At 42.7% G+C, this 18575-nt stretch overlaps 1 protein-coding gene across 3 annotated transcripts in view; it reads left to right on the top strand.

Annotated features, from left to right (window-relative positions):
• Positions 1-17728, top strand: part of rptor (regulatory associated protein of MTOR, complex 1) — a 133092-nt gene extending 115364 nt beyond the window's left edge. The window contains exons 29-36 of one of the 3 annotated variants that reach the window (XM_079159845.1): positions 761-862; positions 4025-4072; positions 10008-10114; positions 11635-11762; positions 13139-13225; positions 13313-13429; positions 14115-14244; positions 14968-17728. In XM_079159845.1, the coding sequence (XP_079015971.1) occupies positions 761-862; positions 4025-4072; positions 10008-10114; positions 11635-11762; positions 13139-13225; positions 13313-13429; positions 14115-14244; positions 14968-15036 (788 nt within the window). In that variant the 3' untranslated portion in view covers positions 15037-17728. Of the gene's footprint in view, positions 1-760; positions 887-4024; positions 4073-10007; positions 10115-11634; positions 11763-13138; positions 13226-13312; positions 13430-14114; positions 14245-14967 lie in introns of all 3 variants that reach the window. The other 2 variants (XM_079159844.1, XM_079159846.1) reach the window with 2 other exon arrangements.
• Positions 17729-18575: the final 847 nt, after the last annotated feature.

Raw genomic sequence — 18575 nt, 5'->3', positions numbered from 1 at the left:
ATTACCATTCATCAACCCCCCCCCCCCCATGGCTTTTACCATCGCAACCCAGAGGAACTGTAGAAAACTATTCTAGATTAAAACACACACAGAGACACACACTTATTTATTTATTTATATATGTATCAGTAAACCATTAAACTAAGAACAATGCTGTATTTCATTGCACACCTCCTATTAAACCTGATAAAGCCCTGGGATTAATACATTTAGATCTCATCAAAATGTAATGTGCACGTGTAGAAAATGTACAGCGTTAAAAAGAGTAAAACACGGAATGTAAATCGAGTGGAGGCTTTTTACGGGTTGCAAAATCGCTCTCTAAAGAGTGCATGGACATGTTTTATGTTTCGCTCAGTGTCTTACTGCAGCTACGCCGGTCAGACAGGTTTGTAAGGTTAGAGACTCCGGCCTCACTTTGTTTCATACTGAAGAGACGCTTTCAGGCAATAAGCCTTTTAAGATGCTGCTCTACATTCTCTATTGATTGTTTTGAGAAGTGTGTGTTTCTGTGTGTTGCATACTTTGAACGAGTCTTCAAGGTTTTCATCAAATCTCCCGCACAAGTTCAACATGCACTTCCAAATCCATTAAGATTCCAAAAGCGTGTGCTGCACCTTCCTTCTGGCCTTAGCCTTTGTGCCTCACTGCATCTCTTTATCCATATTTTCTTTTCTGACTCTTAACTTCCCTCTCTGTATCTCTCTGCCTCTATGCCCCCCCCCCCCCCCCCCCCCCCCCACACCCTTCCACTCTCCAGACGATGGAGCGCTACGTATTTGGAAGAACTTTGCCGACCAGAAGAACCCGGAGATGGTGACGGCGTGGCAGGGCCTCTCCGACATGCTGCCCACTACCAGAGGTCAGCCCACCTCCAGCGCTCACAGTAAAGATCAACACTCTATTTTACCGTCTCCCCCCCCCCCCCACCCACCCACCCACCCACCCATACTCCCACTGTACATACCTGTAGTAACTCGCCGACTGCCTCCCTGTCACACGTCCACTCCTCCACACACACAGAGCAGCCAGGTGGCACCAGTTTTTAATGCCTCAACTTTCAACTGCAGTAGCTTTGTGGACTATATAAGCAGACAGTGAAGTAACACTTTCTATGATGCCTATGTCTTTATTGCATTATAAACATACATATACTTATGTGTTATAATCTGCTTGTAGCACTATATAATCATAGCTATACAGTTATTAATAAAGCATTTCATAATGAGTAGGTCAAGTATCATAATCATGATTAATGGTCACTCAATGGATCATATTCTATAGTAATTCCCATAGTTTTGATACATTATAATCTTTTTATATTGCATTGTAATGTTATAAGTTACTGTGGCTGAAGTATTCCTTTCAGTAAAATACAAAAATACCATTAAATATATTGAAATCTATTTATTTTACTAAAAGAAGAGTAACCACAACTTATAACAACATTATAATGCATTATAAAAAGAGTATAATGTATCACAGTTATGGGAATTATAATCCACTAACCACTATGAAAAACAACTTAACTTAAGAATCTTATGTAAGTTAAAACAACAAGTTCCCTCTACGACACCATGGTACAACAGCATAAAGCCTAAAAAACATCTGATTAGCAACTTGAGACGTGAGAGTGGAGTTGGAATTGAGAGGCAACGTCTACGGCTCATCTCTTAAAACAGATATGTATCTGCTTATGAATGCAGATAAATTATTTTTAAAAGCTAATGAAAAGTTAAATCATCGTCAGACCATAGACGATGAGTTCCGAGATCACATTTGGACCAATGCACGGACTGTTTGCCTGCAAACGGAAACCAGAATGCCTCCGATATCAAATTCTGGTTTCATTGCCTGCAGATTCTGCATTCATAAGCAGATATCTGTCATAGAGTTTGGTGTTTTTAAAGTCAGAATTTTCTCTCGGAGTAAAAGGTGACACTAATGAGAGTTTTTGAGTGGCAGAAACCTCAACGCATTGGCACAGTAATTATGGAGTCATTGGACAAGATCACTAACCCTATCAAACCCTGCCAAAAGTATAATGATCACTCACTGCAATAGCAAAGCATATGTCCTCATTACCATAGATGTGCACTTTTAATAGTAACACATTTTGATGCTGAAATTGCCCAGAGTGATGCAAAAAAGAGAAAGAAAATGTCATCATTGTCATGAAGCCAAATCCAGGAGAGTGTCACATATGGTCCTTACAATAATTGATTTGACCTGATGTAATGAAATGGAAACTGACTCCAGAGTTCAACTTCCACACTGTTGCATATTTTGGATTGTGAGTCAGGTTCCATCACTCAAAACTAATGTAACGCAAACTTAAAGCCGGTTCTCAGCCTCGCCTGTCTTACTCTGTCACATATGTGATATTCATGAAATATCTGACAAAGATGGAGGAAAGTTGACATTCAAAGTGTATTTAAGAACACAATATTAATCTTAAAATGGTAGATTTTTGGTCAGGGGGTTGCTTAAATTTAATGAATCATTTTAAACTTGGACTGTGGACGTTGCCATGTTTACGTTCTGTGTTGACACACTTCCATAGTTCATAACTCTGTGCAGAGAAGTGGACCGCACACTGTGTGCACATATGTGTCTCCATCAATACAAAGCTGCAGAATCACTGCACTGGACCTCCAAGGAGGCGACACACTTAACTAGCATCACTGTCCGTCTGAATTCCCCTGAGAGACTCCCCCGCAGCGAGCCACAGCCATGTTTTCACTCAGACTTTAACATTTAATGATGTGCTTGCTTTCCTGGATGGGTTTTTAGTGACAGTGTTGGCTCTGCATTCAGACTACAGTTGAGGCATCCATTTTTATATAAACAGCCACTCCACCGAGAGCTTTCCTAGTAAAGTTTTACTGAAGAGTCCAGCTTCAACTTGTGGTGGGTTTTTTTTTTACTTGGCAAGAAACTTCAAAAACATCTGCTCTCTTATTCTCTGTCTCTCACACAGACACACGCACACACACACACACACATACACACACACAGTTTCCCCTATTGCAGTCATACACCACTTTCCCTCCTGACCCAATAATCAGTTAAGTGATATTACCATTGCTTGGAATGTCTTCCAGATAAAGTACAGTAATTATATGCTGTTGTGAGACTTTTAGATTTTCAGCATTGCCTCAGTGGCATTAATAATGTAAAACCCAATGAAATATTACACGAGTATGTCTTTGTGCTGCCAAAAAACGACTCTACCTCTGTAGGTTGTTGTTGCTACAAGACTGTAGCTCAAGAAGACGCAGACACACACACACACACACACACACCAGTCCCTACACAACCTGTCCTCACTCATCCCCATCCCTGTTGTCCAACAACAGGCTTTTGTACTGTTCTTCGTCAGTGAACCATCTCTGTAGTCTGTGTTTGTCTGGCTTGTTGTTACTTTTCTGGTTCTCTGACATTGTTTTGTGTTTTCCCCCACGTCTCGAGAGAGAGAGAGGCTGAACAAGGCAAGCGAGCAGTTTTCTTTTTGACCTCCAGAACAACAAATCTCGTCATTTTGTGTGAACGAATTAATGGATGTATTGAATCACACACACCTTCAACCCAGTTGAATTATTTCACTATGTCATTTGCACATATACACACAGAGTTCAGCAGCGACTCCACCCTGCCTGCTTTGCGGTCTGTGGAGAAAAGATTTGAGATTCGGTGTCCTGCAGACTTGGAGGTTGTGCACCCTGTGCAGCCTCCACAGCCCCTGTTTGTAATGCAGAGGCAGCGACTCAGCTCTTGCCTCCCTCGCGCTTTGATCCGCACATATCGCTGTTAATCATTTGGGAGATGCCACTATGAGAAAAAGCAGCCTTGTTCACCCCTCTGCTGTTTGATTGCATGTGAAGTATACTCCTGAAGTCTTACTTTTAAGTGTGTGTAAGATTGCGTTGGTCCGCATGCATGGGGGGGGTCCTTGCTAATGTGTCGCTTGCATTCCTGCTCTCCTTCCTCCCCCTTTCCATTTGCTCCCTCCCCCTGCTCGCAGGTCTGGCCAGAAGGGTGTCCATCTATCTTGACAGGAGTAAGCAAGGAGGTGAGTGACGGCATCCTCTTTCACGTCCAGAGCTACGGTGCTGCACTAAATAGCCGGCAGTGTGCCTCTTTTTTTGTTTTCTTTTATCCCCTGACCCCTAATCCCTTCATTTGTCCGGTGTTGCTCCATCACTTTATCTTTATGTATTTAATACAATGCTAAGCTCTGCTGCCTTTAATTACTGTTGTTATACCTTTCAATTCTAGTGTGACACTAACTGTGTGCAGTTTACATTGATAATGGGGGCAAAGTTATCACTCAATGCTTGATCACAACTTCACATACTTGTTTGTATTTTTCAAACCGTACGTTTTCAGAGTAACATTATGTTAATACTGCAGTAGGGAGACCAGACGCCCTTAAAAATTTGGGACAGTCCCAAATTACAAACAGTTGTCCTGAATCCTCTTTTTTTGTGACAAAGATTAGATTAAACCCAGGTTTTAAATAGTTATAGCCTAGTAAAACATTAAATACTGATCGTTGTAAAACATTATTTTGCTGTTTCCCACAGCTGGGTACTGTTACGTCTCCAGTTTACATAAATTATGGCTGTTAGAGTTTGGGGGGTTTTTTTGTGCCGTGTTCAGTAGTGCAGCGAATTGATGAATAAATATGCGTCGCTATGACGTTGTTGAATTAAAACATTTACAGAGGGAAATTAAAACATCCATCACTGACATGGAGCCCGATGTCCCGGGACCCGGTGAACATCCAGTCAAAAAGCAAAAACGTTACTGCAGTTACTGGGAAAAGTCGTGAGGGAACTATCCATGGATCTTTGCAGCCTTTCGATATCCAGATGTTTTGCAAAGACTGCAAGAAAGAATACTACTATTATTATTATTATTAATACTGTTTGTTGACACTGTATGTAATGTACTGGAGGCCATGCCCTCCCTCGACTCACCTTTGCCTGATTTCACCCATTCTCATCTGGTCGCCCTATACTGCAGGTACATGCTAACATTTGCAGCTTACATTCGAGAGGACAAACACTGTGGAGAATACCCCGACCGGACAAACATGCCGTGCCCAGATTCTGCTGCTATGCTATTATTGGACAATCGCTGTTTTGGGCGATCTGTCCAGTTGCAGTGAAAATTTGCAATTTGGCTTATATCCACAAACCAAACAACATTCAAGTAGATGCTTATTTAAAGAAGGAAAAAATAGCTTTTGCCTTTGGTGAGGCAGAGGTCTTTCTTCAAACGGACTCCATAATTGGGAGTGTGCCGGTGCTTTGTGATTCTAATAGCATAGAGCCACCCAGTCCGTCTCGCTGGAGGGATTTGCCTGTTAAACTCCGGGGGAACTGGTGAAATTAGGGGACCGTGGCTGGCAGAGACTGGAGAAACTATTCCTGCGGCTGCTGCACAGAACAGCACTCTTCACATCTCTACAGATTAGATTGAGAGTCAATCTAATTAAGTTCAGATTATAATACTGTTAATAATGTCCTTCTTCATTTACCCCCGTCCCTCGACTCATTCCTACCCCTGCAGTCGCTCAATATTAGGGACTGTTTTTCCTCTTCGTCCCTTTTCTTTTGGTTGCGTAAGTGAAAGTAGGGCAGCCCTCTCTTCTTTGGCTTTAGAAAGGCAGACGCTGTGTCCTGTACTACATTTGGCTGCACTGCCTTTTTGCCTTGTTAACATTGGGGCTCTGGGAACTTGCTAAATCCAGAGCTCGGGTCTCTCTATGAAGTTAGAGAGAAGCACATGACTTGGAGGTTTCAGGGAAATGAGACAAAAAGCCTCAAGGCGCACACAGTTTTTTGGTCTACAGCATTTACTGGGAAGATCTAAGAATAACGCCAAGTACATGATTGACAGTGCTAATGTCATGTAGGTTATGCCTCATTTCACAAGGTCTTTGTCAACAAGGCAGGTCAAAGCTTTTTACCTCCCCAAATGTCAAGCCTCGGCCTTCAAAGGTTATGATGACCAATTGATCATGCACGGCCGGACAGAGCATTTACATAGATGGCATCACCTTCTCTTAGAGGTACATGCATGCTGGGCAAGGCCCTGGTAATCCTGGAGACAGTTTATTACCGGAGTCCTGGAGGACCTTTTCAAAGCAAACACGATGCAGGGAAGAGAGGGGATGACTCTCAGGGGTAGAAGAACCAGAAAGGCTGCAGCAGTGGGTTAATGAGCTGCAGTGTGGGGGAGAGCTAGTTCATCAATGAGGATAACCACATAGAACAAGGAGAGGACAGCGTATTATTCCAGAGAGAAAGAGGATGGTATTTATGCAAAGGAATAGATGGATATATCTAAAATTAGGTTAGATTGTCTTGGCTCACTGGCACAGGAACAAGATGATCTACCACGACTGTTAGTGGTGTTAAAAGTAGCTCCCCCACCCCCTGTTTAAGATTCATCAAAGGAAAAGCCATTTTCCTTTGATGAAAACATTACTGTTTTTTGAAATCGTCATTCGGGGGAGAACATTTGATCTCCAGAATCAAATGAAAGAGATGAGGCCCAAAGTGAAAATGCTAAATCTAAATCTAAGCAATCTATACCTCCACCTCTGTGGTAAGATGTACAGCTGAGGAAACATTGCCCACACTGCTTTGCTCCTTCTCACATCCCTATTCTCCATGTCCCTATTGATTTCTGTGTGGGTAACTAAGACCTGCTCAGGCCCACAAAGGTTTCCTCTAAGGCAGAATTGCTGAGCAGAGTGTTGACCGTGTGATACAAAACTGAAGGGTGGGATTTAAGGTTGCAGATTTGTGAGCTGTGACCCCCTGAACTCCCAGCAAACTGCTTTTGATTAGAGTCAGGGAGTAGAGAAGGAAAGAGGAGAAAATAATGAAGGAAAGAGTTGGGATGAAGTGAGTTTGGGGTGAGAAGAAGTGCTGGATGGAGATCCAGAGAGGAATGGAAAGGCTGAAATGGGCTAAGGGGGCAAGTATCCTGACCCCCAGAACTCCAGGAGCCCATTAACCCAAGGTTTACTGTGTGTCTACTGGTTTGTGTAAACATAATGGACCATTTCTTATGCACCATTGAAGCACTGCATCAACTGCAGCGTTTCCGCCAGAAACGTTGTTAGTCCTGGCAGCCGAGGGTCCGCTTTGTGCTGAGCAAGTCTCAGCGGAGCAGTTAGTCACTGAAATGAGAATAGCCGGTCCACCTTAACATCCCACCTTAAGTGCACCTCGTACCACAAAGCAAACAGTGGAAGGAAGAAGGGGTCTGTAGGGGCCCAGCATCTTATTTGTGCTCCAGGGCAACCGAGCAGGTCCATCTGGCAATGCTTAAGATAGAAACAAAAACACAGAGACAATTAGACCATTACAGTGCTTAGTCTTGTGGGGATCTTCACTCATGCACTTTATATTTATCCACAATTGATTTCTCATCATGGGATGGGATGACACAGGGGAACATAAAGACGGATCAAACTGAATCTCAATCCTGCGAAGGTTTGGTGTCACGTGTGCTCCTTATTTTAGAGGAAATACATGCGCACGCTTTTGTGTGTTGGGGGAATCTTCGTTCTCCTGCGCTCTCATTGTAACCCAGATTTCCTCATCACAGAGCTGCCAGCTTCAAAGGGAATGCCCCCTCTCTCTTCTCACAGCTTCTAAAATGAGCCAGCATCAAGCGTGTGACTGCGATCGCGTCACTGAATGAGCGCAGTCCTGTGAAAGTGGTTTTCCTATGTGCCCGCGCTACCCGGCAGTGTGACGCCGTGACGCCTGAGCGAGCACGATGACGTCACAGGGAAGGATGTGAAGCCTGCCCCCCGGGGGCCTGGGTTTTCCTGACAACCCAAGCCAAGTAGCACAGTGGAAAGCCCAACACGGATGGCTGAGTGGAAGAACGACTCATAAATTAGGCACACGGAGGAGATGAGCAGTGGGACAGGATCACAAATGATGCAAAGGTTCACTATTGTTGCAGAGTGAAGAGCAAAGAGATGGAGTCCTTTTCCTTCGCTCTTCACTTAAAAATTGTGCGAAACGAGCCAATTAGGATGAAAAAGACACTGGGTTTAAGAATGATGTGAATGTATGAAGCAAGGTGGTGACATAGGTGGGTGAGCTGGAGCTGATTATCGATTGTGAAAAAACAGGAGGAGGAAGTGACTCAGAGAGGAGGAGGAGGATGAAGGGGAGGAGATGAAGCACGGTGTAATGACTTTCAAGAGGAGGGGAAAGGATGCTGTTCCTGTCGCGCTTGTGGTAAAAGCATCCTTTTAAGAGATGTTAACTGAAGGTCCACTGTCATCTCTCCATTACCGAATGTCAATGAAGACATGAAAGGCCCCAAAAATACTTTACTGGGGGGAAAAAAGACGGTAGATGCGATGGATCCAACCGGGAGATGTTGAATGCTGTCTAACAAGCTAGAAAGGCTTTCAAATTGTTGGAGGATGTTGTAGGTTGCTCACTTGCATAATTTTTCAACAACTCAGCTACTCGCCAGCTTGTAAGTGTTAATGGGCCCAACAGCAATGCAACGAGCAGAAAGTGGATCTGTTCACCTGCAGAGGGAGCGAGATGTGATGAATTGTACAGATGGGGGATAAGGGTGCACACTTTCTCCTCAATGACATTCATAGTGTTGCCCTCTGTGGTACGATACAAACAAAAGGGATTGTGTGAAGAATGAATAAAGTGAGCTGAAAGTGGAAACGGACACCTTTTCGTCTGTTCCCTTAGCGTTTCTGAATGGTGTTATTGTTGGCGTTACTGTCGCAAAGACAACCTTTTATTACTTCAAGTAGATTGAATGCCAACTGAATGGCTGTTCGAAAACCTCCCAAGTCCTGGAGCGCTCTCCATTGAGTGAATGCCTCTTCTTCTTCGCCTTCTTCAACTTGCCGGGTATTGTTTCCACACTTATTCAGGTTGGCCCACCGGGAGATAGCTACCGATAGATATCAGGGGAAAACAAAAGCGTTTTCCTATTCCTGTTTTGGTTGTGCCAAATGATTAACTTACTTACTTTTTGCCGTGAACGGAGCCTTCATTTTCCCGGTAGATCGTTTCTGGTACCAGACGTCCAGCATTAGACAGTTGTGGTGCCGGGGGCGTTTCAGACACTAATCTCTAATACGTTAAGCACTTTATTTTAAGCGTAAGGATGCCCTTCGGCTGCAGGCACAGGCCTCTGCCAGGCATCACTGAGCCAGCAGGGCAAGTGTGACATGGCACTGCTCGCTTCATTCCTGCCATGACTGCCAACACTCAAAGAGTCTTGCTGTCTTCAGCTTCTTCCCTCCTCACTTCGTCACTTGAGTGCCATTTGACTCATCTAAGCCAGAATCTGCTGACAGGCTCTGCTCCAGGGTCAGTGTCTGCATCTCCCCCGGGTCGTCTCCATGGGAAGGATGCAAAATGCTAAACAATGCTTCCATCTGCATAAACTGCAAGTTTATACACTAAGGAATAAGGGACGTTTATCAAAAACATTGACTTGGTGACAATGTTTGATATATAACTTTATAAGTTGACTTAAAAAGTTATTATTTATTCACTTGCAGTCTCTGCAGAAAGCCGTTTCTGGTTTTGCACTAATCCATCATGTGACAGCATGAGCCTTCTGAAACCCCGACAGATTGTGTGTGTTGTGTATTAGCGGGATCAACACATGCTCGGTGTGTTTAACAGCTGTGTTTGTGTGGGTTTGTGTCGTGAGAGTTCACTTATGAATAAAATTAACTTGGTTAAAAAAAAAACATTAATTTAAACTGCAGTTCACATATTCACACAAATTATTCTCAGTAATTTAATATGTTACGCTCATATTTCAGCTACCTTTTGAAACTTTCTTCAGTATTATTGTAAAAAAAAAAAAATGTTACGTCTTCCGTTTCGTTTTATTTGAAGGACCTGATGTCGGTCTAATAACAACGCACAGCACTGCTTTATGTGTTCATATATCTTCATCTGTGTCATCCTGTGCTGTAGGTGCAGGCATGGTCGTCGACTGGGAGCAGGAGACGGGTCTCCTCATGACGTCTGGAGATGTCCGAGTCGTAAGGATCTGGGACACCGACAGGGAGATGAAGGTCCAGGTATTGTACTCGGTGCATCTGGTTGCAAGTCTGATTTTCTCCGAAAGCTCACAGTGAATACAGCTGAGACTTGGAACTGTGTAGAAACGTGGCATTCGGGCCTTGTAAGTCTGTTTCTAAAGATCCTTATGTTTGATGAATCAATCCTATAACAATGAAGGGATTCATTATGTTGGCAAATAGTTGCTGTCTACTTTCCTTCTAGTCTCTCCTCCAGTTTGATTTATTCAGTAAAGAGTTGGGTTTTACAGACAGGTTCTGTTTCCAAAACTCAATGAGGGGTTGCCGAAAATGCTCTTCAATAAAACAGGTGAACTTTTTTAAGTCGAGGCATTTGATGAAGTTATGACCCATTTTAAAATATGAGCCTGCCACGGCCGTGGCTTAAATTCTGATTGGCTTTGTGTGTCAGGCTATCCCCAGAAGATTACTCCGGAGATCCATTGACTTGATTTATCAGCTTAAAGCTACTACAACAGGATTTAGCTGGTTATGAAACAGTCTCAATTTAATACCGGTAGCTCTATGTGACCTATATAAGTAAACCACACCATCAGCGAGAAGATTGGCCATTTTTATATTGTTATTCTGGATGCTTCTCATCGGATCCGAATCATTGCGAAGTCGGACAAAGCGATTTACGGCACGAAGGTTCTGCGCTCTGGTGGGCGATGGAGAGCTCAACAGCAGCGGCTCCTCTTCTGGCCGAGAGGAGCAGAGCTTTGCCTCGCTGCTTTGCCGGTATTTTTGCATTTTGCAGAACATCTTAATTAAATGTGTAGCACCAAATTGAGCCTCTGTGACTGTTCTGTACACCACTACAATAGCATTCAACTTAAAACACAGCATAAGTAAAGCTGAAGCTAAAAAGTAGAGCTTAGAATGCTGAACCATCTTAAGATGTCTTCAACATTATCTGAATAATGTGCAATATTGGAATCCTTGAAAACGAAAATATTGTTTTGTAGTGTTGGGTAGCATTTTACTTTACAACATGTAATTTAACATTGGACTGAAGGTAGAGCTGAATGTATGCATTTCTGCATAAAAGGTGGTCACACTCTAAGGTAAACCGGTCCAAGCTATTTGAAAATCAGGGAAAAGGAATAATATAATAAATAATAATTAATGATAAATACTAAAACATGAATAAGTCTGATACATTCGACTTATTGTGCACAGTGTACTCGTGCTGTTGTCTGTTTTAGGGCACTAATGGAAGTCTGTGGCAGAGCTACTACCATTAGTGCAGTTTCCTCTTTTTCTTTGTTTTTAACACATCTAATGGTCCCTCGTGTGCTAATCACGGTCTTGATGGATGGACTAATACAAATACAAATGACCCAGCCTCGCCTGTGGCTACATATTGACGCTGGGTCCAACTTCAAACACTAAACAGAGCACATGATTGATGATTTCAAAGAAGGTTTAATGTGTAATGAGTGTTGTATTGACAGTGGTACCTTGTTAGTTTGCTTTTACAAGCCATTGATGGGGATTCTTGTTTGTATGTCCACCAGGACATCCCGACCGGAGCAGACAGCTGTGTGACCAGCCTGTCCTGTGATTCCCAGCGTTCACTCATCGTAGCCGGTCTTGGTGACGGATCCGTACGCGTATTCGACAGGAGGATGGGTCCAAATGAATGGTAGCTCTCTGTCTCTCTCTCTCTCTGTCTCTCTCTCTCTCTGTCTCTCTCTCTCTCTGTCTCTCTCTCTCTCAATCTGACCATATCATTGTTTTATTGCACAGAAGTTTACATTGATTATTAATTTAAATTCCCACCTCTTTTTTTCTTTTACTGTCTCACCGCTATTTAAATTCATTGAAGAACACCTACACAGCAGTTTATGTGGGCATTAACTCCTACACCGTCCTACATTATTCACCTCTCTAATCTATACTTATTATATACAGCGTGCTGTAAATCTCCCTTTGGGGGTAGCCGCCTCTTTTAATGGACCCTGGTGGCACCGTATCCCCCCCAGTTGGTTAAACATTATTTTAATTTCAGTCCCAGAGGGCAAAAACAAAGCAGTTAAACCACGGAGTGGCCCATAAATCTATAAGTAATTGAATAGTTTCCCTCAGGCATGGAGTTACATCTTTCAACAACTATGTTGCTCCCCCTGAGATTAGTCCTGGACCAGTAGACAGACACACACAGGTCATCGTGTGTGGAATAGTCTTTGTTTTGCATGCCTCGTGTGCGCAGCAGCTTACAAATTGTTTCTTACAATCTGGAATTACTGTTGATTGTTGTAAATTCATGTTTAGTGTTTGTCCTTGAAATGTCTGGAGATTAAATCCACTCCCTGTCTCACACCTGTAGTTGTTATTTGATCAAGTTTAATGGAGTGCATTATGGATATTGGGTGTTCAAATGCAGCTCAGTTCCAAAAAGATGGTTGTAGGGTTTTATTTTTTAGCTCTAATGCCACTTCAGTCTCTGCGATAGACGGTTGCTTATTTCAGTCATGGTCCCGTGATGCCACCCAGTGGTTTTTCACCTTTATTACATGTTGCAGCAGAAAGACACACGCTTTTGTACTTTATAGTTTATACTGCTGTTTTTTCTTTTCACTGGAGCTTTCTTTTACTTGGTTAGAAGGTTATCGCCCTATTTTGCATGACACACAAGAGGAATGGCTTCAGACGCTGTTTAAATCAATTAAAAAGAACACACGGACGCCTTCATTCCAAAATAAAATTCCTCCAAATCATTCCAGTCTTCTTGGAAACTTTAGGCCACAGTTTATTTGTGATCTAAAATCCAACTCTTTCGTTGTAGCCATTTTAATTTCACTCCCTTATTGAATGTCAAAGTATGTTTTCATGATACACCTTTTGGCTTCATGATTGTTGTATTAATATTTTTCATTTGTTTTCTTTGAGCATACTGAAGCTCATGTTCACAGACTCGCAGCTCCGGTGTTATTTTCCTGTGTTTCCTGTCAGCGAAGAAACGCGCTGTTAAATGTTTCCTTAGCTGACATTTGTTCTGTCTTTTGTGTGTTTCTGCAGTCGGGTGATGACCTACAGGGAGCACGGAGCCTGGGTGGTCAAAGCTCATCTACAGAAGGAGACTGACGGACATATTATCAGTGTCAGGTATGCTCTCTCTTTGTCTGTTTGTCTTTGATTTTTTTTTATTACATTTTTTTTATGCCTGTACTAACTTAGTTGTTTCCTCCCCAGTGTTAACGGGGATGTTCGATTCTTTGAGCCGCGGGCGCCAGACTCCGTCAACGTGCTGCAGACAGTGAAGGGGTTAACAGCCCTGGACATACACCCACAGGCCAACTTGTTCGCCTGGTGAGTTCGTATGTGTAGATGCAGGTTTTAGCACCCAAAAAAGCTCATCAAGTGTCCACAATATTTAGGTCAGATCCGTTCATTCTTCCTTTTCTGTCTTCTACGGGCGCCCAGAGGGGCAAGTGAGGAAAACAATCCTTCTGTGGTCCGTTGTCTTAGTCTCATCTGAAGTGTTTTCTCTCCTGTGTTTATGACTCGAGAGCAGGTGAAAACGTGTTTGCCATGATAATTGTTCAATGTTCCTTAAATCTTCTTATCTGTGAAACATGGGGGAAGGTTGGTTTTCTTTGGAAGGTGAAAACTTTTCTTTGTTGGGGATAATTTTGTAGATGTTTGTTGTTGTTTGTTGTTGTTGTTGTTGTAACACACATTTCAGCCACAAAAGGCTCACGTGCACCTCTACCCTTATTATCCTGGCAAACCTTTTTCTCCACCGGTTCTTAAGTCATAAACAGGAAGAAAACAATTCCTTATTTTGTTCCATTTGTCTAAATAAGAAGAGTAAATTATTGTTGTTACGTTTGTATTTGGCTTGACAAACAAAACTAATAGAACTGGACAAAGCAGCTGACATCCCTACAGGAGGTTACATGTCACCACAAAAGAAATAAATGCAGTACACCCAGCGTATGATTGATATGATGTTATCTCTCTCTCTCTCTCTCTCTCATCCTCTGCTCTCCAGTGGGTCGATGAACCAGTTCATAGCGGTCTACAACGCTAACGGCGATGTGATCAGCAACATAAAGTATTATGACGGCTTCATGGGACAAAGGATTGGGGCCATCAGCTGTTTAGCCTTCCATCCTCACTGGGTAAACCAACAATTAAATTGGGTTCATGCAGTCGTACATCTGGGCCAGTCGTTATTAAATATTGCAGAGTTTGGGTTCGGGATGTTGCTAACAACTTATTTCCCTGATGAACATCAAGAAAACAGTCAAATTGATTTAGTCTGTAAGGTTAAACATTGTGTATAAGAGCCATTTGAAATCATTAGTCACATTAGTCACAACCAAATCGTATTTTAAGTGCCACTGAAATCAATATATCCCCAGTGTCCGCTCCGGTATGGTTAATACTTTATTTATCACCTGGAGGGAATTGGGTTGTATTTACATTACAACATTTAAATTACAAAAAATTCTATTATCTATGGTAACACATGTTATTCTGTTATGTGTTAAAAATCTTAAAGTAACTTGTAACTACACTACGGTGTCATATAAATGTAGTGGTGTATATTTAAATGAGGTACCTCACAATTATAGCCTTTTAAGCTGCACTTTTTATAAACAATTGAAGAAATGACTGTGTAGTGTGAAGGGGTCCCTTGTAGTGATGAACCCACACAAATGATCACCTGACTCTGCAGTTCCCCTCAACTCTACACAGCTTTTTAGCCTCCTTTAGCACATTTTAAGGGTTTTCTGGCCTGCGATTTCACTCTCATCAACCTCATTTTCAGTGAAAAGACTGTTAAAAAACAACAACCATTCAACCTGTAATTAACAAGACTTGTCTTTGTCTCCCTCCAGCCCCACTTGGCGGTAGGCAGCAACGACTACTACATGTCCATCTATTCAGCAGAGAAGAGGCTCAGATAACACACCAGCATTCATCAACAACACTTCCCCAACAAATCTACTACATATGACTTCTGACCCACAGCCTCGAGCTCTGGGATGTAAATGACGTTTTTGTTGTACATATGCAATTACCACCCTGAATGTTCTAGTGATGGCTGCTGACAAAAACTCATGCTACGAACGAATATATATAGGTATGTATGTATATATATATATATGTATGTATATATATATATATATATATATATATATATATATATACATATATATATAATTATTATTATTCTCACTGTTTATTCATATTCTTATTATGATGCTAATGATTGTAGACTTGGCTGTGCTGAGGAGTGTGTATATTTAAATAGCGTATACAGAAGATTAGAGGTTCTATTTTAAAGAAGTGGTACCCACCGATCGTTGGGTCTGCTCCTCGCCGCACAGCGAGCATCTCTACCTGAACGAACTGTGACCCCTGCGAAACTAGAAGTGGCGTGGTGGGGGGGGTGGGTCATCCGGAGTACAACACGCTCTGTTAAAACACATTCACTGGTGCAGGAAACACAAACTCGCCCTCCGCTGGACCCCAGCGTGTTTATGAATTATTTGTAATGGCCGCCTCGCGGCCAAAGGACACAGTGTTTTTGCTACTTTGCTGCTCCGCTGGAAAGACGTTTGTAGGGACGGACCCAGAGATGGAGGACTGTGCTCATTCTGACGCCTCGACCAGGCTGTCTTGATGAGTGTTTGTGCGTGCGTGCGTGTGTGTGTGTGTGTGTGTTAAAAGTGGATTATAGCACAGATGTGCCCCACAGTGGGCCTTCAAGCCTTGGACTTAATTGATGCCCAAAAAAGATGCTCCCATGCTAGATCTCTCCTTCTTGCTTCCCTGACCCCAGTGTGCCAAAACATAATCATATTTTCCATGTAAGCCCTTTTGTTGTCACTAAGGGGATGTTTTTGTTTGTTTATTTGTTTTTTTTATGTAACGCCTGTAAAAGGGAAAAACCTCCATTGCCCCTAGGATGATACACGTTCTCATATCTAGCACAGTGAGAAGAGGGATAAATAGGTTAATGCTGAGCACCCAGTCCTCCAGGGAGCCTGCCCGCCTGCCCTGCAAAGCAATAAAAACCTCACATGATTCAGTGTCAAACTCCTCCCCTGACGTTTCTGATAAAATGCTTCAGTTTAAGGGTGATTGCAGCATCAATAGCTTAAGACTGTGATACTCACCTAAAACCCGACCTACAGCATCCAAAGGGGCCACAATATACAAATACACCAATTTCCGGGTTAGAATTTCTTTTTATACACTTACAGTACTGGATGGGGGGGGTAACTACCCCATCTACACACACCAATGACAGGAAAGATATCAGATAAATACAGTTTCCTGTGATTGACTACTTCTAGTTAATAGGTCCTCCCCAATCAGAAGATTACTGAAGAAGCCCTGAAAATACATTTTGACCTGCTTTACCTCCTTTTATGCCATTCCATCGTTTTCTGGCTCCATAAGCAGAAGTTCCCCCTGCTTGCTTATCTCACCACAGTGAGGGGCAGCTTGTTCTAATTTCCAAAACAACCTTTCGAGATGTTTTTAGGTTATGGGATTCATCACACCAGGGATCACTTGCTCGCCCCACTGTTTGTATCCTCTTTCGTTTTGATAACACCTTCTGTCATTTGTTGTTTTTTGTTTTCCCCCATCGTTGAGTTTTGATTTTACTGCCAGGCTTGTTTGGTTGCATGTTAATCGGTGGCGTCGGAGCTGTGACACTCTCCCTGTACCTGTATGTGCTCACTGTGTCAAGTTTCAGTCCGAGTCCTAAATCTCGCTCAGGTACTTTATGAGCCGCCTCAAACCAACGTCGAGCAACTGCCAGCCTCCCCAGTGTCTGCAGCATGATGGACCGAGTGCGTTGTCACTCCAGAGATCATGGACATTTCTGACATAAATGTCATTGTGGTGCTGTTTGGTAAGGATGCCTCTCTTATTCAAAGGGAAGCTCTGCGTTTGTCTATTCTGTGCAGTATCGCCATCGACGTGCCTCTCCCTCGGGGCTGCTGCTTTGCTTATTTAGCTTTTTTAAATCTTTTTTTCTGTTTTGTAATTTTCTGTTTTTAAATCTGCTGGCATTTTGTTTGCCTTAACCTCAGTGAGGTGGAATGAAAAAAAAAAGTGGGAGACAGCCTTACCCTCACACACAAACAAACACACACACACACACACTACCATGCCCCGTCTCATCGCCAATTTACCCCAAACAGCCGCTCCCTCCTTTCTTTCCTGCCATGCCCACCTCACCCCTCTGCATCAGTTGTCCAGAGCTTTGCTTTTCCCCAAAGAAGGATTGGGCTTGTGAACTGGGAACAAACACCATCCAGTCTGCATTTAAGCGGCTGCAGTTGCAGTCACCACATTAGTCCCCACCATCACCCCGTCACTGAGCTCTTTAGCGCTCTGCATGGTTTGGCAGGCCTCACCTGCTTCACCGGCTCAGCCATAATTATGTATTTTGGCGCCGGGCCATTTGCTCAGAATCACATTCATCTCTAAGTATCCTGCTTTGAGTTTTAAGATTTTAGATCTGGAGAAAAAGAAGAGAACAAAGTAGTAAAAGAAACAATGGAAACAATCAGGTCTGTCTCTGTGACTGCTTTGCTGACTGTGGTTTATAAGTCAGGAGATAAAATAAACCAAATACAACACCGGATTGTGTCTGTTCCTGACATTTTACACATTATCATGCTTTGGTCCACTCATCTTAATCTCAAACAGTTCATATGTGTATCAGTATATCAAAGCGCAAAGGGGAATTCTTCTTTAGAAGAAACAACAAAACAGAATGTTGTGCTGCGCTGAAGCCTCTGTTGGGAACAATAAAGCACACCCCGAGTGTGATTTATGATTGCCACATCCGCAGGGGTCCCGAGAGTCAGCACGGCAAAAATGACCCCGGCCCTTGCGCGGGGGTTCCATGCAGCAGGTCTTCACCTATCCATGAAGACCCACTATTTTAACTATTCAGATAAAATGGAGAACTTTGAAGGTGCTTTGAATGTTAAATCGTCACGAGGGGAAACCCGTACGCAGTATGAAAGATGCAAACATTTCCACGTCGGCTAATGTCAGTGCGACCCTCCTTGTGGAGAGTATAATTTATTTAATATCTTTAAATACTACTAATACTAATTTAAACATCTATCAAAATAATGACACAGAATTTAACTGGTTATTTTAAATATGTGTAGATTTATATATATTACAATGTATCTTGCTTTTGGTTAAGTGTTTGGTAGTGCTCTTCCATGTCGAAAGGAGCTCACAAAAGACAATGAAAGAAGTAGTCAAAAGTCGAGGCAGGAGAGGTGACTGGAGGATCGCCCCGAGATGACATAACTGTGTCCCAGGCTGAGTAGTACTGAACATTGCTATTTGTCAACATTTACTTTAAGTTTCACAAGGGACATGAACAGCGTTCTGGACGAAAACTGTGTTTGTTTGACCCCCCCCCCCTGCACAGTGTGGAGTATCTCGCTCTTTATACTACGCC

This window comes from Pholis gunnellus, assembly GCF_910591455.1.
Source record: "Pholis gunnellus genome assembly, chromosome: 5".
Classification (NCBI taxonomy): domain Eukaryota; kingdom Metazoa; phylum Chordata; class Actinopteri; order Perciformes; family Pholidae; genus Pholis; species Pholis gunnellus.
Note: the sequence above shows the minus strand (reverse complement) of the source record. Positions and strands in the feature narration are given on the sequence as shown.